Source organism: Nerophis ophidion, linkage group LG03 (genome assembly GCF_033978795.1).
Source record: "Nerophis ophidion isolate RoL-2023_Sa linkage group LG03, RoL_Noph_v1.0, whole genome shotgun sequence".
NCBI lineage: Eukaryota > Metazoa > Chordata > Actinopteri > Syngnathiformes > Syngnathidae > Nerophis > Nerophis ophidion.
In genome coordinates, this window is record NC_084613.1 from 60,651,363 (window position 1) to 60,676,479 (window position 25,117).

Below are 25,117 nucleotides of genomic sequence, written 5' to 3' on the forward strand. Positions count from 1 at the left end.
GTTTTTAGCTTTATTCTGACGCAAACAAATCCCACAATCCTATGCAAGCTGAGAAGCAAACAGGCGCATTAACAATAAAAAAAACAACAACAAAAATTTCCATTCATATGTTGATCCCTTTTTTTTTTTAGAAACAGGAAAACAACTGATTCGGAATTGCTGATTTGTAAAAGGTCTCAAAAGTTGTCAGAATATTTACAATATTCAGGTTAAAACAGGAGTACATTTTCCTTGTAAATAGTGATTACTGATTTAAAGCGGACCTACTATGCACAACTAAGGTTTCTTACCTATTGGTACCTGTTGTTTGTATTTGAGATCTGCATGAGTCCAGAAAAATGTTAAATCAAACCATAGATGCATGGTTAAAATATCTATTAAAAAAATGTTGCCTTTTTTCATACTCCCTCCAAATTAACTGTTTGGAATTTTGCCTCAATTTGTGCCGTTTGTCCAAATGGTGACATCAGCGGATGTCTCCATTTATGGTAAAGTTTTACCTGAAAAGCTTTAAACAAGTCCGACGTTGTAGTCCCAACTTGTCAATGAGCCCCTTCTTTTTCTTTATCCACTCATTGTGGGGCAGACTGGGTCAGAAAAGCAGTCAGTATCTGGTGTGACCACCATTTCCCTCACACAGTTCAACACTTCTTCTTCACATAGAGTTGATCAGGTTGTGGCCTGTGGAATGTTGGTCCACTCTTCAATGGCTGTGCCAAGTTTCTGGATATTGGCAGGAACTGTCGTGTGTATCATATATATATATATATATATATATATATATATATATATATATATACATATACATATATATATATATATACACACACACACACACACACATATATATATATAATATATATATATATATATATATATATACATATATATATATACACACACACACACACACACACATATATATATATATATATATATATATATATATATATATATATATATATATATATATATATACATACACACACACACACACACACACGTGTGTATATAAATACTAGGGCTGTGAATCTTTGGGTGTCCCACGATTCGATTCAATATCGATTCTTGGGTTCATGATTCGATAATATATCGATTTTTTTCGATTCGATTCTCGATTCAAAAACGATATTTTTCCGATTGAAAACGATTTTGTATTCATTCAATACATAGGACTTCAGCAGGATCTACCCCAGTCTGCTGACATGCTAGCAGAGTAGTAGATTTTTTTTAAAAAGCTTTTATAATTGTAAAGGACAATGTTTTCTCAACTGATTGCAATAATGTAAATTTGTTTTAACTATTAAACGAACCAAAAATATTACTTATTTTATATTTGTGAAAACATTGGACACAGTGTGTTGTCAAGCTTATGAGATGCCATGCAAGTGTAAGCCACTGTGACACTATTGTTCTTTTTTTATTTTTTAGAAATGTCTAATGATAATGTCATCCATCCATATCTACCGCTTATTCACTTTTGGGGTCGCTGGCGCCTATCTCAGCTACAATCGGGCGGAAGGGGGCGTACACCCTGGACAAGTCGCCATCTCATCGCAGATGATAATGTCACAGGGATTTTTAATCACTGCTATGCTATAATTATAACTAATATTGATACTGTTGTTGATATTCATTTTTGTTTCACTACTTTTGGTTTGTTCTGTGTCATGTTTGTGTCTTCTCTCAATTGCTCTGTCTATTGCAGTTCTTGAGTGTTGCTGGGTCAGGTTTGCTTTTGGAATTGGATTGCATTGTTATGGTATTGCTGTGTATTGTTTTGTTGGATTGATGAAAAAAAAAAATATATATATATATATATATTTTTTTTTTAAATCGATTTTTTTCAAATGAGAATCGATTCTGGATCGCACAACGTATTCGAATCGATTTTTTCCCACACCCCTAATATATATATATATATATATATGTATATACACACATATATATACACATACGTGTGTGTGTCTATATATATATATATATATATATATATATATATATATTTATATATATATATATATATATATATATATATATATTTATATATTGCAATATTTCAATTAAAGTGTAATGAATCCAGTATATATGAAATTTTTATGTTTTTAGTTGCATTACAGAAAATAAAGGACTTTATCACAATATTCTAATTTTCTGAGACATTCCTGTACTGTAGAATTTAGGCCATGTTGCCAATTCCTAATTGGTAAGGGGTCCATGACATATTCAGTTTCTTAAGAGCTAGAATTTCTCAGATGGAGCGTGAAGAAATATTTTACCTTTGTCTTTTATTATTGTTGGTATATAAATAAAAAAAACTCAAACAGTTACAGTTGAAATACTAAATTATCATATTGCATTGTCCCTCACTGGATAGTGGTATACCCCAATGTTGTAGTCAGTGGTTTAACAGAATACCACATAAACAAATGATTAATGAAAATCCAAAAGGCACATCCACATCTTTATTGCTGAAGTGGGTGTTATAAAGATCTGTTTGGTCGCCAACATCCATTCTGATGTAAAGCCCTTAAATAGAAAGTGGACACGGCTGTATAAACAAGTACATTGATTGAATGGCATGTAATATATATATATATATATATATATATATATATAATTTGTGTGTATATATAAATATATGTGTGTGTGTGTATCTATATATCTATATATATATATATAGATATATAGATACACACATACATATTCTGTGTGTGTTATCTATATATATATATACACACATACACACACATACATATTCTGTGTGTATGTGTGTATATATATATATTTATATATACATATACACACACATATATATACTGTCTATATTTCTATGTATAAAACATGCTTCTTTATTAAAGGAGAGCACACACCAACACTTGCACACGTAAACACACTCCGTGTCCGTGTCTCTTTACCTGCTATAAAGCCACATAACACAAACAATGTGCCCAAACTCTAGCGTCTGGTTACTTTTAATACAAAAATATCACAACCAAAAAAGTTTTCAATGGAATAGTGCCACTCAGTACGTTGTTTGGATTACGATCTGCTCATTGGTACATTTCCCTTCTTTTCATAGTCGAGTGACACAAAACTACACATCTTCATGCGTCAACAATGTTTTAAGTGCGTGACTAAAAAAAAAAAAAAAAAGTTTCCATGCAAGGTATTTCAGTCATTTGTGATAACAAGAGGGCTTCAGTCAAGTATATTTGGATCGAAGGAATACAATGCTTGTGTCTCTTTTCTGGTACGTCCCAGATTTTTTACATTCAAACGACAACAGGAGCTGAGCTTAGATAAGGAAAGCATTAAGTTTGCATTCCTTAAATTCAGTAAACAACAAAACTGACGGTGCAGGGTGGGGCTGGTGGGGATTCTGTTCACCGGTGACTGATCAAGGAATAAACCGACGAATTACAGAGTTTTGTGTGCCTTTTTTCACATCACTTGACTAAATAGTTGTACTTTTAGTTCCCAATAAAGAAAACATGAGATGACAGAATTTTGGTATTGGGTCCTTCAATGGCGGCTTGAGGTATGTGGTGATCCTTCATTGTTCTGTGTGAGCGCCCCCTACCTGTCAGACATTTAATGTTCTTTTCAAAGGCTTGTTTTGTTTTCCATTAGAGTTGCATGAAGTTGATCTGGAAAAGAAGTGGTGGCTTTGAAGCGGGATTGGTGGGGAAGTGAAGTTCAGTGTGCTTAGGATACAGTTTTCCATTTAAGAGGAAACCTCTTCAGGATGCACTACCGTCCTTCTGCACAAGGCTAGCTGGAGGAAGACAGAAACAGAAACAGGCTTTTTTTAAAGACACACAATTGTGGTTGTGTAATTCGAACACCATGTTCTTGCTTGTCTTAGAACGTCACTCTAACACCCACATTGACTTTCAAGTGCACGACCACCACCACAAATAGAAAATGTCCCGTTAAAGCAGCAAGGGGAGAAAAAAAACACTCCAAAGTCAGAGAAGTCTTAACTTGTACCAAAGTCCACTGCTGTAGTCTTCTTGCATCAATTTAAAGCCATTTGACCTGATGATGAGTGAAACATTTCCATGTGAGTACAACATGTGTTTGATTAAAATATTTATATTCACTTTTCCTTGTTTCTTTTCCCAGGCAGAGTGCTATTAATGCGAATATGTCTTGGTTAAACCTGTTTTCCAAGGTGGAATGATAATACTGAGGATGTCGTTGTGGTTTGTGCAGCCCTTTGAGGCATTTGGGATTTAGATTAGATTAGATTAGATTAGATAGTACTTTATTTATTCCTTCAGGAAAATTTAAATTTTCAGTACAATCCCATTCAAGATCAGACAAAAATTACAGGGAGACAGAACAGGATCGCTGACTGGTCTACCAGCTTCCAGCGCCCCTTACAAAAAAGGTGAGATACGGGTAAAAAAGTGGGGGGGAATAGGAGAAAAAAAATAGAAGATTAAAATAAAATAAAATAAAAATCGGTCTAAGCCTGGGCCCCTGGAGAGGTGGTCCAGACTGAGGCCAAGGGAAAAAAACAACTCATAGCCATAGTACACATCCCTCTCACATGTGTGTAAGAGGGAAACATTTAGGTCTATATAAATCAACGTTGATTGATACAACACACATCAATCATTTTCTCAGAGCACAATGAACTTCTTGTTAACTGATCTGACTTTTAACCAAGAGTTAGATGTTTTTTCTACTACAAAAGACCACAGCTGCAGCTACTTGATTATGGCGATATGTCACTAGCTGCTTATCAATGTGGTCGTCATGCTCAGCAAGGTGTTTCCTTTTTTTTTTTACATTGATGACTGAATTTCCTCATAGATAAATTGATACTTTGTTTTTGCTAAGTTTTAGTTTGGTTCAACAGGATCACGAGTGCGTCCATTTAAAAGCCAATTGAGATAATTGTTAATTTAGTAAGGTGATTAATCGATATATATTTCTAACATTCAACTACTTCGATTTGTGCTCGGCAAATTGGCCTTTCGGACGATACTAGAACCCCCCCATTAGATTTAAGATCAGTAGACTTCATATGAAGTTTAGCATGTTTTATGATAAGGACGTTAAACGTTAAGTCTGTTGCTGATCCCATCAGTCATCAAAACAAGAATGACCAATAGCTACAGTGGCCAAGAAAGGTCACAACAAATGCAAACGCCACAAGATAATATAATGCAACAACACAGCAACTTTCAGCTACAGCACAATTCCAAAAGCCAGAACAAATACAAACGTTACAACAGAATAATATAAAGCCACAAAACTTTAAACCACTAAGGATGCGACAGACACAAGGGAAGTGACAGCGGAGAGAGTTTTGCCGACGAACCAAAGTGGCTGAGGCGTGAGATTGAAAACGGTGGCCACACTGGATTTACTTTTCCAACTTAAGTCGTTACACCGTTTTCTACTTTCCACCTAGGGCCATTGTTTTGGCTTATTGTTTTGTGTTGTGGCCTTTGTGCCATAGCTGAAAGTTGTTGTGTTGTGGCTTCATGTTGTTGAGACTTTTCCCGGCCGCTGTAGCTGTTAATTAAATTGAGAGTAGTTGCAGGTCAAACCACTGCTAATTTAGTCTGAAAATATTTGGTTGTGCTTAATTTGTAAGGTAAATCTACTGTTCATTCAAACCGAAGAGATGTCGTTTGTAACTTAAAAAAAAAAAGATTTTACTACTTTTATGTTGAAAAACAAAAGCAAAAGTAGCAGGTAAATCTACTGTTAAAATTTTGGTTACTATACTTTTATTGAAGATTGCTTGAATGTTGAAAATTAGGTTTCCTCTTGTTAAGTCAACCCAAAGTGTTGGTTGCAATTTTTTGGAATGAGATGTGAATGAATTGGCCGTTATATGTTATTTACTTGCTTGTTTGTATCCATAATTCATTTACACCTAATTCCATCCATCCGTCCATTTTCTAAAGCTTGTCCATTTCCCTTTAAAAAATAACAGGAATATAGGAAACTTCAGTATTCAGTATTTATTCCACAGTCACACTGCTTGATTTGTTCCCCCTAAAAGGTTACAAAAACAATTTAAACTAACTGAATCGTTTCGAATTTAAGTAGAAATATTATCTCTGAATCAAATTGGCGACCACAAATTATGATTTTAATCGAACCGTTAAAACAAATCGATACATCGCTATAATTTAGCATCGCTTCAACCTATTTTTTTGTTAACCTTTTCATATCAACTTTGGACATTATCTTGATTATGAACACATGAATAGTAAACATATTTAATTGAATTGTAGCTTTCAATGTAGTCTGTTAATTGTTCATACGTGATTTTTTTTATGGAAAATATAAATCTTTACATAACTCGTGAACTGTTGATAATACATTATTTTCTAATATCTAAATATGAATGTACACATTTGGGGATCGAGTCAACACTAATTAGTTACAGGCAACTATGAGCCATACATACCAATACTGATTTCTAATATTTTCAAGATGTTGAATAATTCCATTTTCAAATGCTATTCTAATCAGACAAAAACACAGGAGGGCAGTGTGACAATATCACTTAAATATTGAAATTATTTTGTTAATCCTTTTTATTACATACAATATTTTGAGCAAAAATAAAGTCAATTGTGCAAATTAACTAAACATGAGCAAACACTACTATTGGCACTGATTAATGACTTTGTTTTTTTACTTTAAGTCCTCTTGTGTCCAGTGACTTATTTCCTGAGTTTGTAAACAATAACAGAAACAACCAAAATAAATAAATATTTTGTGATAATATATTTTTTATACATAATCACTGTAGTTTTGAGCATACTATACCTGGTATCGTTACTGTCGATATTTGTATTGATCCGCCCATCCCTGTGTACATTCAAGAGCAGTAGCTTAGCGGTTAGCATGACTTAGCGTATCCATCTATGGTGTGTAATATAACATGTTTATCTATTGCCTGTCCTCCAGTTATAATGGTACATGGAAGAAACAGTTTATTTTCCACCATTGAGGCGAGGATTGATAACTCACACTGTGAGGGGATGTTCGCTGCTAGCTTGCTTGTAAGGACTTTACATTGGACGCGGTCGTTCTCTTGTTGTCGTCATTTTGGCAGGACACAGAACGTGCCATTAACATGCATTATTACGATATAAAAGCGCTGTTGTCAGCCAAAAGTTTATCATTTGTATTGTACATCGTCCAACAACCCTAATTCACTCCATCTGTTGTTGAAGGGAATAAGCGGTAGAAAATGGATGGATGTTGTTGAAAGACTGAGTCACATTCAAACACGTCTGTTTGACAAGCAAACAAAGGCTTCATTATGGCACCTTATAAACTGACAAGGCATCGATTTTAGGATGTGGAGGCCTGGGAAAACAAGCTCTGTGTACACTTAAATATCAATATAATATTACAGTGTAAATATCAATCCATCAAACACTGGGAAATGTAATGTTTTTCTCTAGCCTTATTTCAGGTCTGCTATTTTATTTGTATATTAACAATAATAAAGAACAAAAGCTAAACATTTCTTTAAGGTACAGTACTGTGCTACCTGCTCTTGCTGGTGGGCAGCGGTCGACTTGACCTCCTGATAGACTGACTGGGCTGGACTTTCATGGAAGCGCGTGGCGAGGAGCGTGCAAAGTTCTCAGGTGTTGGTGGCTTTTTGGGGATTTTCTTGACCAGGCGGCTCACCCACTTCTGCTGCATTTCCTGGGACGTGGCCAGCAGCAGCAGGTTCTTAGCCGTGGACACATCATAGTTTACTGAAAATATGCAAGAGAAGTGTTATATTTTATTTCAGATTTTATCATTTTAAGTAGGAATGTCCTTAAAAAATGTTGGCCTCAGGTCCGATTTCGATTTAGAGTCCTGATCCAATACTTTGACAATAAATCATAAAACTGAAAGTGTTTCATAGCAATTAACTAGAGTAAACACAACACATTTTCAAAAAAACTAACCTTAGTTCAAGAATTTGCTAATATTGCTATAATTCAAAAGATGCATTAAAATTGTGGTATTGAATGCTGAGCAGTCGATAGTTAAAAACGGCAAATATCGGCCCCTGATCTGATCCTATGATCGGGACATCTCAAATTTTTTAAAAATTATTAGAACAATTGTATTTTAATTAGTTAAATGGTTTACCTTTGCATGGAGCTATGATCTCTTCTTTTTTGTCCATATGATCCTTGTGGCACTTGATGTGACAGCGCCGACACTCTAGAGCCGGTGGCGGCTTGAACATGTTCCACAACGGTTTGGTGCACGCTTCACAGTTGGTAGGAAAGTGGTAGAGTGTGGGTATGAACTCGTGACCTTTGTGGCAGATGTAGCTGGATTTCTCCCCAATTGGTAGAGGCTCCACAGGAAACTCAGGCTCCTTTTTGCTCTCGCCTTCGTTGGCATAAAGAATCTGGACAGAAAGAGAAGATTACAGTCATAACTGTTGTATTTGGTTCATTTCAATACCAATGTCATACACTTTTTGTACTATGTAGAATACAATTGAAGTTCTCAAGCAGCAATTTACAAATTCAATAAGAAAAATAGTGAGGTGGTCAGGACAGACCTGGAATATTCTTGGAATTTCTTTGGCATCAGCGCGGTAAACATCTGTTTGGGTGACAGGCCTCACGTGGAAGAGTTTGCTGCAAAAAAAAATGTCACATGATTTCCCTCAGCTGCACAAATTAACTACAGAGTGATACACACTTAGCTGACCGGAACTGAATAACTTGGGTAAGTGACAACAGCCTTACTGTTCTCTCTGCAGGTGCATACTCACTCTATATCAAGGACCATATAAGGAATGGACTGCTCTTTCTCTTGTTCACTCTTGTAGAAGAGAATCTTCTTGCTGCTCACTACAACATACTGCAGCAAGAACACAGCACAGTCAGGTCAAAAATTCATCACGTTTACTCTTTCAAATTTAGTTACCTTTCTTTCCCATCCAAACTTCTTGGTGTTGTTTCGTACAGGGAGGGATAACCATCCTTCAAGCCTTGTTTCTAAATAGGGAGGAAGAAAGTATCACGATGTGCCAGAATAATGATAACCCATCTGTAACTAAAGCCGGGTAAACACATAAAGGCAATAGTTATTTGTCACGATTTTCCCCTTATGACCAAAGACAGCAAACACTCGATTATTGTATGTCTTATACGATTGTCTTGTGGTCTGAGGTGTGTTAAGAGTGTATTTTTCCTGATAATCATCCCCAAAACATCATGTCCGGTCCGGAAATCATAAATATTAAACGTGCTCAATATTTACAACCAAAATTCTTCATGTCTGCGGGGAACGCCGAGGCCTCCCGAGTCATCGCTGCGTGAATTGTGAAGCAGTATAGAAGGTGGCACAACAGCAAAATAAAAAAGCACTGCAGCTACTCTATTGTGAATATTTCCCCCCTTTAGCTCGCACAGTAATTATAGTACATGTTCACGTTGCTCAATTACTTTTTCCAGTTAGTGATTTTTCTTTCAAAAATAGTCCTAAAATCATCATTATCATCCCCTCTTCTCCTATTGCCTTTGTTCTGCTCGGTTGGGACAGTGGTTGGTTGCTTTTTTGATTTTGTTAGACCACTAGCGGTGGGTGATACCAAGAATTTTGATATTGTTTAGATAAGTAAATACAGGGCTATTATCGTCACAATTGTTACCGATACCAACACTTTTAGACTTGAAACTCCATCCATCCATTTTCTACCGCTTATTCCCTTTCGGGGTCGCGGGGGGCGCTGGCGCCTATCTCAGCTACAATCGGGCGGAAGGCGGGGTACACCCTGGACAAGTCGCCACCTCATCGCAGGGCCAACACAGATAGACAACATTCACACTCACATTCACACACTAGGGCCAATTTAGTGTTGCCAATCAACCTATCCCCAGGTGCATGTTTTTGAAACTGTTACGTCATAATCATTGAATACTTTTTTTGAATTTGCCTCTAGTTAGTTGATTATGATTATGAAAACAGAGAAAAAAAGGTGTTCTGCAATTGAAAATATTTTCCATAAGTAATTACAAGAGTTTGAAACAATGTAGTAGTATACAAATGAGCCCTTTTCAGCTATACAACACACACTTTTTGGAGAAAAAAAAGTCACTATTGCAAAATAAAAAAGAAAGTAACCATGTAACAAAAATATTAACTTAAAAATGTAATACCACTAAACTTTAAAATGTAATACCATTAAAATAACAAACATGACATGCGGACATTTGCTGTTTGCTTTGACAGACAAGAAAAAATGTGCGATTGCATAAACTAAAAAAATAGTTTTGTAATTTATTGGACGTATAAGAGAAACTACAACCAAAATATCGATCCCACCACGCTAGTATTGATCCAAAACCAATATCCACTTTGGTGTCAATACCACTTACTGCATATTTAGATCGATACGCCCCTTTAAGTCACGTTTGTTCATGCAAAATGTTGCGCTCGGAGAATTAGAGTCTGACTCCGTGGTGGAACAGAAAGGTCATGTGTGCGCTGGGCTGTTTGCATATTATAGTAGTACACCACACAAATAAAGATAAAAACTGCAAAGACACACAAAGAAATTTTTGTCTCTACGTGTGGGGTCTGTTACAGATAAAAAAATCTCTTAAGATTTAAAAAATATTTGTGTGTGCCAGGCTTAAGATGTTTATCTCCCTATCTAATGGTCAATGCTTCTGAGTTTATGTTTAAGTAAATAACTATACTGCAGTAATTCGTTTAGTAATGTTATTCTCTTTAATTATTCATGTGTTCGGTAACTTAATATTTGAAGCCACCACAATCTTGGTGATGATCTTGATCCAATGAGTGAGTGTTTACCTGTAAACGCATCGTCAGCATCAAACTCTGGTCCACTACTGATGCTGGCAGAGTCCATTGACTGAACGCTGAGTGACTGCAGCAGATTGCGCAACTGTTCGATGTCGCTGTCTTTACTGTCTAGAGCCATCTGCAGTTCAATTCGCATCTGACTCTCATCTGCCCATTGCTACAACAGACGATTGAAAAGAAATAGGCATACACGTTAATTACATACATTTTTTACAGTCCAGGGTTGACTTCTATTTCTCCAATAATTCACCACATATTTTAACCGACCTTTTATAAAGCACCTCAATTTATACATTCTTGAGGGGTTAAAATGTGCGACAGTTCTACTAACCGCCTGCATTTCGTTGATCTCTCGTTGATATTTGATGATGGTGCTGTTGAGCTTTTCCTTCTCTGACCTCAGCTCCAGCTGGAGCTTTCTGTTCTCCTTCTCCTTTCGGCGCATGTCTGTGTCATTGCCACGGCGACTACTTCCACCACGGACCTCCTTCCTGTTCATAATTTCTGCCAGCTTGTTGACGGCCTGTAAATGGACATGCATGGCTTTTATAAGCGAGGCGGTACTTCTCAAAGTAGTAAATAGTTTTGGAGCAACAGGAGACTTTCAGAGTTTGTATTACTACTTGAACCGGACACAAGCCTCCAGCTAAGGGGCAGCAGCGTTAAAACTAATCAACCGGTTGCCTGGTTTAAAATGTTACAAAGTGAGTTCATAAAATATATTTCAAGTTGTTGCAGTATGCAGAATGCTTGTGCCTGCAATTCATACAGTGGTTTGTACAGATAAATGAATAAATAAATATCATCAATATCAACAGTATTTTTAGCTCAGGGGGGCGTAAAAAATGTATTTCTCTTATGGCAGAGGTCTCAAACTCTATTTAACTGGGGGACACAGTTAGTAGGGTCTCATTGAGGGTGGGACTCGCAAAGTATTCACTTCAGAATCACATTTTTACTGCTTGACTAAATGTTTTAACTTCTTCTACCCGCAGCTATGGTTAGTTTTTTAAAGTTAGTTATAGTGACCCTGAGCTATAAACCATTATATCCATCCATCCATTTCTACGGCTTATTCCCTTTTGGGGTCGCTGGCGCCTATTTCAGCTACAATCGGGCGGAAGGCAGAGTACAAAACAGATAGACAGACAACATTCACACTCACATTCACACACTAGGGCCAATTTAGTGTTGCCGATCAACCTATCTCCAGGTGCATGTCTTTGGAAGTGGGAGGAAGCCGGAGTACCCGGAGGGAACCCACGCATTCACGGGGAGAACATGCAAACTCCACACAGATAGATCCCATGGCTGGGATTCAACCCAAGACTGCAGGACCTTCGTATTGTGAGGCAGACGCACTAACCTTTCTCCCACCGTGACGCCCTAATCCATTATAAATGTGATGGCGGCGCCCGGACGGGCTGCGACACTGCGGTGCTCTTGCTAAAGATGGAACATTTGGCGGAAATGCCGGACAGTTCTGCAGACTTCATGGCTGGCTCGCATCGTGGTCACTCCGTGATCACGTACGACCGCCAGACACTTCTGGATATGGACATATCGGGCCGTTTTGGACTGATAGACGCCTGCGTGTTTAACATGCTAACTAGCATGGGAATACGTCGGCGGCTACATCCAGCGGCCTGTGAAGCAGGGGAGTCTAGTAGCAGCGGGGGCCGTCTACGGAGCAGACGCCAGCGGTGTGATCGGAAACGCGGATGCCGAGCGGGGCTTAAAACAAAGCAGAAGGCTAATCCCCACAGAACACCACTTCCTTCCATCCTGAAGACGGATTTAGATGAAAGATGCGAGACTACTGGTCTGGGTAAGGAGTCTGTTAAATTAGAACAAGTTTTTTCTGCTTTGAGTGTTTCAGAGTTGGACATGTGTTTTACCGAGGTGGCTAACTATGATGTGTGCAGTTTATCAAAGCAACAAACAAACAATCGAAAAATCCCCGTTACTGAGGTGGCTAACTATGATGCGTGCAGTTTATCAAAGCAACAAACAAACAAACAATCGGAAAATCCCCGTTACTGAGGAGGCTAACCATGATGCGTGCAGTTTATCAAAGCAACAATCAAACAATCAGAACATTCCCGTCGTATCAATTCCTAGATATGGTCGTAATTATACTGAATGCACTGGGCATAATAAACACAACATTATTAATATTGCTACTACGGATAATTTGATCAAAAATTCCCTAAAACAGCCCACTACCTATAATATAGGTTTTTTAAACATAAGATCATTGTCTCCCAAAACGTTGTTAGTTAATGATATCATCAGAGACAACAATCTTAACGTCATCGGTCTCAGTGAAACCTGGCTTAAACCAAACGACTTTTTTGCGCTAAATGAGGCATGTCCTCCTAACTTTACACATGCGCATATTGCCCGTCCGCTTAAAAGGGGTGGGGGGGTCGCACTAATATACAACGAAAACTTTAACCTTAGTCCTAACATATTTAATAAATATAAATCGTTTGAGGTGCTTACTATGAGGTCTGTCACACCGCTGCCTCTACACCTGGCTGTTATCTACCGCCCCCCAGGGCCCTATTCGGACTTTATCAATGAATTCTCAGATTTCGTTGCTGATGTAGTGACACACGCCGATAATATAATCATAATGGGGGACTTTAATATCCATATGAATACCCCATCGGACCCACCGTGCGTAGCGCTCCAGACTATAATTGATAGCTGTGGTCTCACACAAATAATAAATGAACCCACGCATCGCAACGGTAATACGATAGACCTAGTGCTTGTCAGGGGTATCACCGCTTCCAAAGTTACGATACTCCCGTATACTAAAGTATTGTCCGATCATTACCTTATAAAATTCGAGGTTCAGACGCATGTTCATCAAACTAATAATAATAATAACTGCTATAGCAGCCGCAACATTAATACAGCCACAACGACAACTCTTGCTGACCTACTGCCCTCGGTAATGGCACCATTCCCAAAATATGTGGGCTCTATTGATAACCTCACTAACAACTTTAACGACGCCCTGCGCGAAACCATTGATAACATAGCACCGCTAAAGTTAAAAAAGGCTTCAAAAAAGCGCACCCCGTGGTTTACAGAAGAAACTAGAGCTCAGAAATTATTATGCAGAAAGCTGGAACGCAAATGGCGCACGACTAAACTTGAGGTGCACCATCAAGCATGGAGTGATGGTTTAATAACTTATAAACACATGCTTACCTTAGCTAAAGCTAATTATTACTCAAATCTCATCCACCGTAATAAAAACGATCCTAAATTTTTGTTTAGTACGGTAGCATCGCTAACCCAACAAGGGACTCCCTCCAGTAGCTCCACCCACTCAGCTGATGACTTTATGCAATTCTTTAGTAAGAAATTTGAAGTCATTAGAAAGGAGATTAAAGACAATGCGTCCCAGCTACAACGGGGTTCTATTAACACTGACACGATTGTATATACGGCGGATACTGCCCTCCAAAATAGTTTCTCTCGTTTTGAGGAAATACCATTAGAGGAATTGTTACAACGTGTAAATGGAATAAAACAAACAACATGTTTACTTGACCCTCTTCCTGGGAAACTGATCAAGGAGCTCTTTGTATTATTAGGTCCATCAATGCTAAATATTATAAACTTATCACTTTCCTCGGGCACTGTTCCCCTAGCATTCAAAAAAGCGGTTATTCATCCTCTTCTTAAAAGACCTAACCTCGATCCTGACCTCATGGTAAACTACCGACCGGTGTCTCACCTTCCCTTTATTTCAAAAATCCTCGAAAAAATTGTTGCGGAGCAGTTAAATGAACACTTAGCGTCTAACAATCTATGTGAAACCTTTCAATCCGGTTTCAGGGCAAATCACTCGACGGAGACAGCCCTCGCAAAAATGACTAATGATCTATTGCTAACGATGGATTCTGATGCGTCATCTATGTTGCTGCTCCTCGATCTTAGCGCTGCTTTCGATACTGTCGATCATAATATTTTGTTAGAACGTATCAAAACACGAATTGGTATGTCAGACTTAGCCCTGTCTTGGTTTAACTCTTATCTTACTGATAGGATGCAGTGTGTCTCCCATAACAATGTGACCTCGGACTACGTTAAGGTAACGTGTGGAGTTCCCCAGGGTTCGGTCCTTGGCCCTGCACTCTTCAGCATCTACATGCTGCCGTTAGGTGATATCATACGCAAATACGGTGTTAGCTTTCACTGTTATGCTGATGACACCCAACTCTACATGCCCCTAAAGCTGACCAACATGCCGGATTGTAGTCAGCTGGAGGCGTGTCTTAATGAAATTAAACAATGGATGTCCGCTAACTTTTTGCAACTCAACGCCAAAAAAACGGAAATGCTGATTATTGGTCCTGCTAGACACCGAACTCTATTTAATAATACAACTCTAACATTTGACAACCAAACAATTAAACAAGGCGACACGGTAAAGAATCTGGGTATTATCTTCGACCCAACTCTCTCCTTTGAGGCACACATTAAAAGCGTTACTAAAACGGCCTTCTTTCATCTCCGCAATATCGCTAAAATTCGCTCCATTCTGTCCACTAAAGACGCTGAGATCATTATCCATGCGTTTGTTACGTCTCGCCTCGACTACTGTAACGTTTTATTTTCGGGTCTCCCCATGTCTAGCATTAAAAGATTACAGTTGGTACAAAATGCGGCTGCTAGACTTTTGACAAGAACAAGAAAGTTTGATCACATTACGCCTGTACTGGCTCACCTGCACTGGCTTCCTGTGCACTTAAGATGTGACTTTAAGGTTTTACTACTTACGTATAAAATACTACACGGTCTAGCTCCATCCTATCTTGCCGATTGTATTGTACCATATGTCCCGGCAAGAAATCTGCGTTCAAAGGACTCCGGCTTATTAGTGATCCCCAAAGCCCAAAAAAAGTCTGCGGGCTGTAGAGCTTTTTCATTTCGGGCTCCAGTACTCTGGAATGCCCTCCCGGTAACAGTTCGAGATGCCACCTCAGTAGAAGCATTTAAGTCTCACCTTAAAACTCATTTGTATACTCTAGCCTTTAAATAGACTCCCTTTTTAGACCAGTTGATCTGCCGTTTCGCTTCTTTTTCTTCTATGTCCCACTCTCCTTTGTGGAGGGAGTCCGGTCCGATCCGGTGGCCATGTACTGCTCGCCTGTGTATCGGCTGGGGACATCTCTGCGCTGCTGATCAGCCTCCACTTGGGATGGTTTCCTACTGGCTCCGCTGTGAACGGGACTCTCGCTGCTGTGTTGGATCCGCTTTGGACTGGACTCTCGCGACTGTGTTGGATCCGTAATGGATTGATCTTTCACAGTATCATGTTCTCATAGTCATCAGTATCATCAGTATCACAGTATCATGTTCTCATAGTCATCATTGTCACCGACGTCCCACTGGGTCATTATTGTCACCGATGTCCCACTGGGTGTGAGTTTTCCTTGCCCTTATGTGGGCCTACCGAGGATGTCGTAGTGGTTTGTGCAGCCCTTTGAGACACTAGTGATTTAGGGCTATATAAGTAAACATTGATTGATTGATTGATTGATTGATTTATTTTATTCTTAATTTTCAAAATGGTATATTTTTTCACTGTTAAGTTCTTTAAGAGATACCCAGAGACACTTTTGCTTGCTTACATGGAGTTGTTCTTTGTTTTGCCCAAAATGTTTTTTGTGCCGTCATTGTTCTGTTTGCATCAGTATTGTAGTTAGTGTTCTTTGTAGTGGGATTCAATATTGACATAACTATATAACATAATATAATATAATGTAATATGTGTGAACGTGGATTGAACGACTGATGGGTTCTTAGTTGTCGGTAAAGCGTTTTGAGTGTCTAGAAAAGCGCTATATAAAACTATCCATCCGTCCATCCATTTTCTACCGCTTGTCCTTTTCGGGGTAGCGGGGGTTTCTGGAGCCCATCTCAGCTGCATTCGGGCGGAAGGCGGGATACACCCTGCACAAGTTACATCTTCATCGCAGCGCCAACACAGATAGACAACATTCACACTCACATTCACACCCAAGGGGCCAATTTAGTGTTGCCAATCAACCTATTATCAGGTGCATGTCTTTAAAACTAATAATTTTATTACACCAATATTATTATTAGCATTATATATTTTACTTTTAGCCACACGGGTCCCAATCACACCAAACTACAAAGTGTAGTAGAGGCCAGGGAAACAGAATATGGGCCTGCGAGCCACAAATGGCCCACGGGCTGCAAGTTTGAGGCCAATGCCCCATTGAAAAATTAATTTAGAACCACTGGGCTATGGAAAAGTATTTTGAAATGTTGAAAACAAATGCCACTTTGTGTGGCCAATATTGGACAAAGCAATGAAAAGAACCTGAGTTTTTAGCGTCCTCTCAGACTGCAGCTGCTTTTCAAATGTGTTCTTCATCTGATTGATCTGCTGCTCCCAATTATTTGACCTCTCTGTTTCTGAACAACAACAAAAAGAAAATGTAAAAAAAATGTGAATATGGTGTCACTGTATGTAACAATTTTAAGTGTTACATTACCATCCAGGATCTCCTTCATCTTATTGTTCAGCTCTTCCTTCTCATTGGCTAGGTTGGCAACATCGCTGGTGAGAGTTCTATTGGCTTCCTCCAACTGTTAAATCATCATTGTCAGTGATATAATGTGCTTTATATCTGCCTATTGTACTTTTAAGTGACTGTCATGAGGCAAATTGGGAAACAACTTACTAAATTGATAGTGATGTCCTTCTCTGACAATTCCTGACGATGACGGGCCATCATCTCCTTCAGCTCCAGTTCCTTCATGATTTTTTCCTTCTCAAGGTCTGAGTACTGTTCCTCAGCAATAGAGCGTGCCAGCTGCTCTGAGTCAGCTTTAGTCAGCGTGATTTCCAGCTGGGCCGCCAGAGAATCTCTAAAAAATGAGCAAAGTGGAAGACTCAGCATTCAAAAATGTATTCCATTATATAAGTACCTCATTCAGTCCGTAATTCGAGAATCAATAGACCCAAATCCATTACCTTCAAAGGATGAGTAAGATAAACAATGGGATTTTTTTTTTTTCTACATTCACAATATAGGAAAATATCACGTCACAATAAAAACATCCAACCAGCTATGTTGTATTTATCTGTAGGGTTCATGAACATAACTACTGAAAATGTATAGACTATGTTGACAAATTTGCCCCTAGAGGCTGTTGTTAGCAACAGAATGCCACCAGAAACAACAGTCTAGTTTTTTTTTTTTTTTTTTTTTTGGGGGGGGGGGGGTCTCCTTATACAACTAGCCAACTGTATGTAGCATGTACGTAATACTTTTTTTTACCATTGCAAATAATGTAAAGTTGTCCCATGTATATAGAAATGTATATATGTGTGTGTTGGTTTGTCAGATGGATAACAAAAATCTTAAAACAAAAAAAAGTTAAAACACCTTTCTTCCTGTAGTTCCTGTGCAGACTGTTGCACTTCTTTGAAGAGTTTGTTCCTCTCCTCACATTCCTCTTTTAGTTCCCGAACCTGGGTCTTGTACAGTGTCTGGAAAACACAAAACCCTTGTCAAGTAAATATGACTTCTACACAAACTGCGATAAATCACATTAAGTTTAATATGAAAGTGGTAGGAAGAATATATTATTTTGTAGTACAATAAAAGGGTTGTTTAGTTTGCATACATCCAACCTACAAAGCAAGTTGCAAAGTAATAAAATATGACACACTTAAGCCCCATTCTACCGTTTTTGCTTAAATGTTTTTGACACGCTTGAAGTTTCCGCACACCCTGCGTAAATTGGGAAAAGTGTGTAAGTCTGGAATAAAGGCGGGTTCATTACTATTGAGGCGGACTTTTCCTTTGTGCCTTTTTTTTAATTGGTTCTGTGAAAATCATGGCGTTTTACGAACACTTGTGAATGTCAGTGAAATCCAGGAAAAAGATAACACTTTAGATTTTTAAAGACCGTATGAATTCAGGCAGTGTTTACACGTGTCACCATAGTGATGTAGTTTGTGCATGAAAAGGCAAGAGCGTCTTTTTCCAGCCTGGACATGAATAATAACTAGTGGATGAAACTTTGTTTACTTGTTATTATAATCATTTTGATGTTATTTGTGATGAGTTATGTTTAGTACAAATATTTGTGAAGCAGTGACGCGTCAGAGTGGCTTGCATTTACAGCTGTGGGTACGCAAAGCGGAGAGTGAACATTTAACATTTAACATTTACTGTCAAAAAAATCTAATGAATCAATAGATGCACGCAACATTGTACATGTATTTTCAAATAAATAGTCACATAGCTCAATGATTGTGGTCCAGATTAAATTGTTGTATTGTTGAACGTCCACAAAATCCAAACAAAACTGACATACGCGCGGCCGCCTTGGACTGTTAAAAGATAATGCAGAGGGACATCGTGGTACCTTTATCCTTAACTCAAATGGATGCTTCTAGGTTTTCAATTATAACTATCAGAATAGTTTTGATAGTTTTTTCTGTAAATATCTGTTGTTTTAGTAGGTGTGGTATACACTGCAATCAAACTTGAAGTGCAATATGTTTCACCTTCCTGGGGTATTGGACTTACTGCAGCCTCAGAGTCACGGCTAGAAAATGTACTTAAGTCGCAGATTTGACAGGGAACGCCCACATGTTAGGGTTCTTCCACCAATAGTGCACATCTTAGATGAAGGCAAGCAAAGTTGAAGGGAGAATGCTGCATGGCCAGAATACTCACAATTGGGCAGATTTTTTCACTTAAGCACATGGGAAAATAGGGCCCATAATTTACATTGAACCTATTAAGGTGTATAAACTCACAGAAAAATACTGTTCAGCTTCTAATTGGTCTTGTAATTCCCTCATTTGCCCGTCTGTGTCTTGTCTTTCTCTGTGGACAAAAGCAAGTTAATCTCTATTACGCCTGATCATCACCATGTCCAAATGTGAATGATACAAGTTACAAATGAACTGACTTGCGTAGCTCCTGGTTCTGTTTTTCTAAGCTGCATTTAATGTCCAGTAGGTGATTAGTTTCTTGCTTAAGCTGTTTTTCGGATGATCGCAGAGAGTTGAGTTGTTGGTTCTGGGCCTTCAAGTCGTTCTGAGTCAGGTTACGTTTCTGTGTCTCCTGCTCAATCTTCAGCGTCAGATTCTTCACCTGCAGGCATGGTACAAAAAAAAAAGCTGGTAAATGAATAAAGTTTGTATTCTTCTTCTTTTGTGTTTTTATTTGTAATTCATTACCCGAAGGAGCTGAACACCAAATGAGATACAATAAATGAATGGTCAATCCAAATTCCTCATTATTGTCTTCGCAAAAGAAGACATTTTGATAAAGTGGAGTAACATTCAGTTTTGTAAAAGTATTTTGCTTTATTGATGCATTTGCTAAGGGATTCACCTCCTCTGTGAGGTGGTCTTTGTGTCTGCGCAATTCATCCAGCTTTTGAAGAGCTTGTTTATAGTCACAGTCCATCATGCTGCTGTGCTTCTCCAGTTCCAGTATTCTGTTCTCCAGTCGCAGTTTGGCTGTTCGTTCCTCTGCCAGCTTCTGTTCCATGTCTGAGTGGGTACACAACGAGTTTAACTCATTAAGACACATACTTAGGAACATTTCGGAATGTTTAAATGTGTGTCAAACTATTTCTGATAGTAACAGCAGAGGGATGGGTAGTAGACGCACGTACCTTTTATGGATTCTGATTTGGCACCTTCAATGGTTACTTTTAACTTGCTCTTGTCAGCCAGCAGTGCCCTGGTGGCTTTGTGAGAACTCTCCTGCTGATCCAGCTCCTGCTGCAGCACCTTGAGCTTGTAAGTTAAATCGATCTCCTTGTTGCTCTTCTCCTGTAGACCAGCGCAAACATGTTTTAAAACACAATACGAGTCAATCACCGCCACCACTCCCTCTTATAACGCAAGGTAGGATCCAATCCATGTACATGTAAGAATATGGTTTGTGGGTGTTTGTATTTTGTTTGTGGTTTGATGAGATTTACTTTCTCCAGGTCAGTGAGCTTCTCCTGAAGATGTCTCTTCTCTGTCTGTACTTTGGAAAGAGCTCGTCTCTGCTGTTGTACCTCCTCCTCAAGGCCAGAAATACGCCCTGTATGATGTATGCCACAAAAAACACAATTTTCCCCATTTTCCTTGAAAGAAGGATGGGCATTTGATGAAACTCTGAGAAAATTAACATTGCATAACATTGATGTTTTTTTATAAAATAATTTATTGGGTTGAGGTAAATCTTTTTCTGAATGTTCTGAACCCATTTAGTATTGAGCAAAATAATGGAGTTCAAAGGAGTTGTGGAGTCTTATCTGCATCAGCTGATATTGCTAACACAAACTGTAAGTCCAAGTCCTGTGCAAAGTAAGGCATTAATCTTACTCACCCATCAAGTCACTGATGGTCTCTGAGCCCTGGCTGTGCTCCCTACGCTCTGTCTCCAAGGCCGCCTGTAGGCTGATGCATTCTTTCTCCAGGCTTAACTTGCTGCGTTCCAGCAGACAGCATTTGTCCTGCATCTCGCGCGCGTTGACCTCCAGCTGCTGCAGCTGTTTGCTGTTCTCTGTCTGAGTTTTTCGCAGCCTTGTCGCAGACTCGGATTCAGCCCGCAGCAATGTGTTGGCTTCTTCCAGCTGACAAAGACAAGAACTGTGAATTTTAGCAAAGCCTTCCAATGTGCTCAGTATTTTTTTATTTAGGTTTCATGCTTGGACAGGAAGTTTTAAATTGACTCAGCTCCCATCACATTCTGTGCAGTAACTTTGACCCAATGCTTGCAAAATAAGTCAAAATTGTACAGCACAAAGTACAAATGCAAGTTCTGTTCATTTAAAAAATATATACATGCCAAGCGGTAGAAAATGGATGGATGGATGAAAAAATGTATTGCAGAATGTAAGATCAGTTAATTATATGATTCTATTTCTTGTTAAATAACTTTTTAATCAACCTTGGTAATGGTCAAATCCAGGCTGAAAACACTTTTTTTTAAAAATTGTGCATATGACAATTGCAAAAGTATTCTACCTATTTTTAATTTGAATTTGAATTAAGATTGTTTTTAGAATGATTTTATTTTAGGATTTTAATGATTGTTTTTGATTACTTTATTTTAGGATTTCAATTTTAATCAAGACTGTTTTCATAATTATTTTAAATATATTTTAGCCTTGTAATTTTCTGTAAAGTAATTTGAATTGCCTTGTGTACGAATTGTGCTCTATAAATAGAATCGCCTTTCCTTATCAAAAATCCCAGGGGTCTTTGTATTATTTCCACATACGCAAACACTGACCTGTTTCTGCAGATGAATATTCTTCTCATTGGAAATGTGTGAATTCTGATTTCTTCGTTTGAGGTCATCCAGCTGGTCACGGAGGTTGTTGACTGCAAGATGAGATAGAACATGAGCCAAGGCTAGAATGTTTTATGTGAATAAACTTCCTGTCATCCATTATTACCATAAAACAATTATTGTCAATTTGAACCATTATTCTGCCAATGAAAAAAACTAATGCATTGCAAAATCCGACAATAACTTTGTAATTTTATAAGTTCATCCTTGTAAGGAAGAAAACATGGAAGCAGAGCTTGCTTCTACAAACTGTTTCTTCAGGTTTTATTATGTACCAGGATAAATGTATCATTAAATTATGTTGTACACAACAAATGTAAACATTGTTTGGCTTACAATTCAACTTCAAAAGTTGAAAAGGATGAAGTCCTATTGTTTTATCGTAACAGCTTGATACAGACAACATTCTCCCATCACCTTCATTTTCCAAACACCGTTTCCGGTCAGCCTCGCTCTCAGCTTTGCGATGGCCTTCCAAACTCTTGTGCTGCAGAAGAGCCTTTTCCCTTTCCATTTGCCTCAAGCTGGACTCCAAATTCTTCCTGCTGGACACCTAAAATCAGTAATTTAATATTTTCAACTAAACATCATACAAGGGTTGATTTCAAAGTTCTGTTATTTTTTATATTACTCAAAATTGAGGTAATTCAACTGAAATAAAAATATTAACAATCAATGAAATTTAATTAAAGGGTTGTAGTCACAGCAAACTATTGGACAAAAATATTCAAGTAAAATCTGTCTATTCAGACAGTAGGTAGTGGTCTACCTCTTCTTCAAGTTCCTTGGAGATTTTGTCCAGACGACTGGTGGCAGCTCTGCAGAGATATAAAGTTAAATCATTTGAAGGATAAAGGTTACAACCTTACATCTAATCATTGATACTGTGTGCTGTGTATTGTACCTGAATTTGTGCTCGAGATCATCTTTGGCTTGCTTCTCATTATTAAGCTGCACTTCAAAATGGTGAAGCTTTTTCTCCAGTGCTGCAGACTGCAAAGAGGAAAGCAGAACTTATTTCATATAACTAGATTACCATGGTGACACTATGTACATTAAAAGTAATTGATGGACAGTAAAGTAATCCCTAATTTACACTATGTAGAATGACTAAAGCAAGGTGTAGAAATGTGTCTATTGCAGAAATGTCCAAACTTTTTCCAATGAGGGCCACAGACTCAAAATCAAAAGATGCGGGAGCCATTTTGATATTTTTATGTGTTTTTTTTTTTCGTGGCAGTATTTCGAGAATGTTTAGAATATAGCTGAGAGTTACAAATGGCCCCTGGGCTGCACTTTGGACACGTCTGGATTATTTTTTAAGTCCTGCAACCATTACTGCCTATGAAGGAGAGGTTTTAGTACAGTTGTTAAAGATACACAATGTATTTGGTAGTCTTTTTGAGATTCTGGCCACATTTTGATCCTCATTCAGACTGGCATTTTAGTCCATTCCATTATTTCCCGCATTTTTGGATAGCGCTATGCACAGAGAATACCAGACTATTTTCTACTGACACCTGATCAGGACCCTGAAGCGTTCCTACAGGTCTGCCCTAGGACATGCATTCCTAGGCATTTTATCACTTAAAAGTTTACCAGTAAAAAGCATATAAACATATCCAACCTAATTAGACCACATTTGTGGGTTGTGAAATGTCGAAAAGACATATTTCAAAACAATAATGCTGTTTACAGAGTTACAGGGATTATGTTTTTGTATGGTAATTTTATATTTCATAAAGATCTCCTAAATTTACAGTACTTCACAGTCCATCCAGGATTTTTTTGATCTCTTAATTTTAAACACATTCTACTAATCCCCGCAACTTATGTGCCACAACTTTTTCCAAAGCCTCATACATTTTGCCAATCAGCGACATTTTCATCAATCGACAAGGTCTCTGAGCAGCCCTCAAACGCGTACGACAACTGTCTTATCAAAGTGGATGTTTGTTTGTTGTCTAGACGAAGCAGCAACAGCAATATGTAACTGTACATAAACTCTCTGCTTAAATGGCACAATCTTCATCTTCCCACGTAGATCAGACAGACTTTCGGTTCCAGCTCATGGCGTCAAGCCCACTGGGTAATGTAGCATAAAAATATTTCCTTCCTAGTTTACATTAATTTATATATTTATTTATCCTTTATTTATCCAGGTTAAGGCAATTAGGAGCAGAAATTCATTTGCAATGCTTACCTGGCAGAGATGGATTTGTTGATGATAATCTCTAATCGCCTCTCATTTACCAACAAAAATCATTTTTTTAAAGGATCGCAGTCATCACTTCAAATGTTTTAAACGTGTGGGGGTTCATGTGTTGGAACATAAATTAATGTTTAAAAATGACTAACACTTTTCAAGCAATAAGCATACACAGAGAATGTCTGCAAGTTGTGGAAGACAGATCAGATAGCGGACAATTAGGAAGCCATTGGTGGGGCTTCTTTCTAAAATTATAATTAAATATTATTATTAGTTATCATTAATTAAAACAAAGTAATTTCACAAAAAGCTCAAAAGTATGTGTTTTCACTGCTATCTGGTGTTTGGTTTTAAATATTTGTGGTAAAGGACAAGTACAACATTAATACAAGTATTAATACAAATTCAGGCATTTTAGGCAGCAAAAATCCTTAAAAAACAAGGAAAAAGAAGAGAAATCCTGGAGGGACTGATTTTAAGTGATTTTTTTAGTGCTATGGGGTCCCTGATTACTCACCCCTGATTTCCACAGGACGCGTCACGGCTGTGGTGCGCAGACTCTTTCCGTTTTTCTTCAAGTCAATATGTCCGTTTCCACGGCCTGCGGTACGGCAAGGCCATGGCTTTGCCGTTCTGGATCCATGTGTTAAATATACGCAGAGCTTCTATTTTTGCCAGTCGCCTCAACACAGCG

General features: G+C 38.1%; 1 protein-coding gene across 4 annotated transcripts in view; it reads right to left on the reverse strand.

Moving 5' to 3' along the window:
* Window positions 1-2,959: 2,959 nt before the first annotated feature.
* Window positions 2,960-25,117, reverse strand: part of rock2a (rho-associated, coiled-coil containing protein kinase 2a) — a 70,054-nt gene continuing 47,896 nt past the window's right edge. For 2 of the 4 annotated variants that reach the window (XM_061895738.1, XM_061895741.1), the window contains 23 exons: window positions 23,119-23,207; window positions 22,984-23,032; window positions 22,632-22,767; window positions 22,155-22,246; window positions 21,246-21,492; window positions 20,851-20,957; window positions 20,539-20,698; window positions 20,253-20,413; window positions 19,825-20,009; window positions 19,670-19,739; window positions 18,285-18,388; window positions 17,577-17,763; window positions 17,388-17,481; window positions 17,213-17,307; window positions 11,168-11,359; window positions 10,825-10,993; window positions 8,932-9,002; window positions 8,777-8,865; window positions 8,561-8,639; window positions 8,137-8,404; window positions 7,538-7,751; window positions 3,988-4,041; window positions 2,960-3,778 (listed from right to left, as the gene is read on the reverse strand). In XM_061895738.1, coding sequence (XP_061751722.1) covers window positions 3,775-3,778; window positions 3,988-4,041; window positions 7,538-7,751; window positions 8,137-8,404; window positions 8,561-8,639; window positions 8,777-8,865; window positions 8,932-9,002; window positions 10,825-10,993; window positions 11,168-11,359; window positions 17,213-17,307; window positions 17,388-17,481; window positions 17,577-17,763; window positions 18,285-18,388; window positions 19,670-19,739; window positions 19,825-20,009; window positions 20,253-20,413; window positions 20,539-20,698; window positions 20,851-20,957; window positions 21,246-21,492; window positions 22,155-22,246; window positions 22,632-22,767; window positions 22,984-23,032; window positions 23,119-23,207 — 2,916 coding nt within the window. In that variant the 3' untranslated portion in view covers window positions 2,960-3,774. The remainder of the gene's footprint in view (window positions 3,779-3,987; window positions 4,042-7,537; window positions 7,752-8,136; window positions 8,405-8,560; window positions 8,640-8,776; window positions 8,866-8,931; window positions 9,003-10,824; window positions 10,994-11,167; window positions 11,360-17,212; window positions 17,308-17,387; window positions 17,482-17,576; window positions 17,764-18,284; window positions 18,389-19,669; window positions 19,740-19,824; window positions 20,010-20,252; window positions 20,414-20,538; window positions 20,699-20,850; window positions 20,958-21,245; window positions 21,493-22,154; window positions 22,247-22,631; window positions 22,768-22,983; window positions 23,033-23,118; window positions 23,208-25,117) is intronic. The other 2 variants (XM_061895739.1, XM_061895740.1) reach the window with 2 other exon arrangements.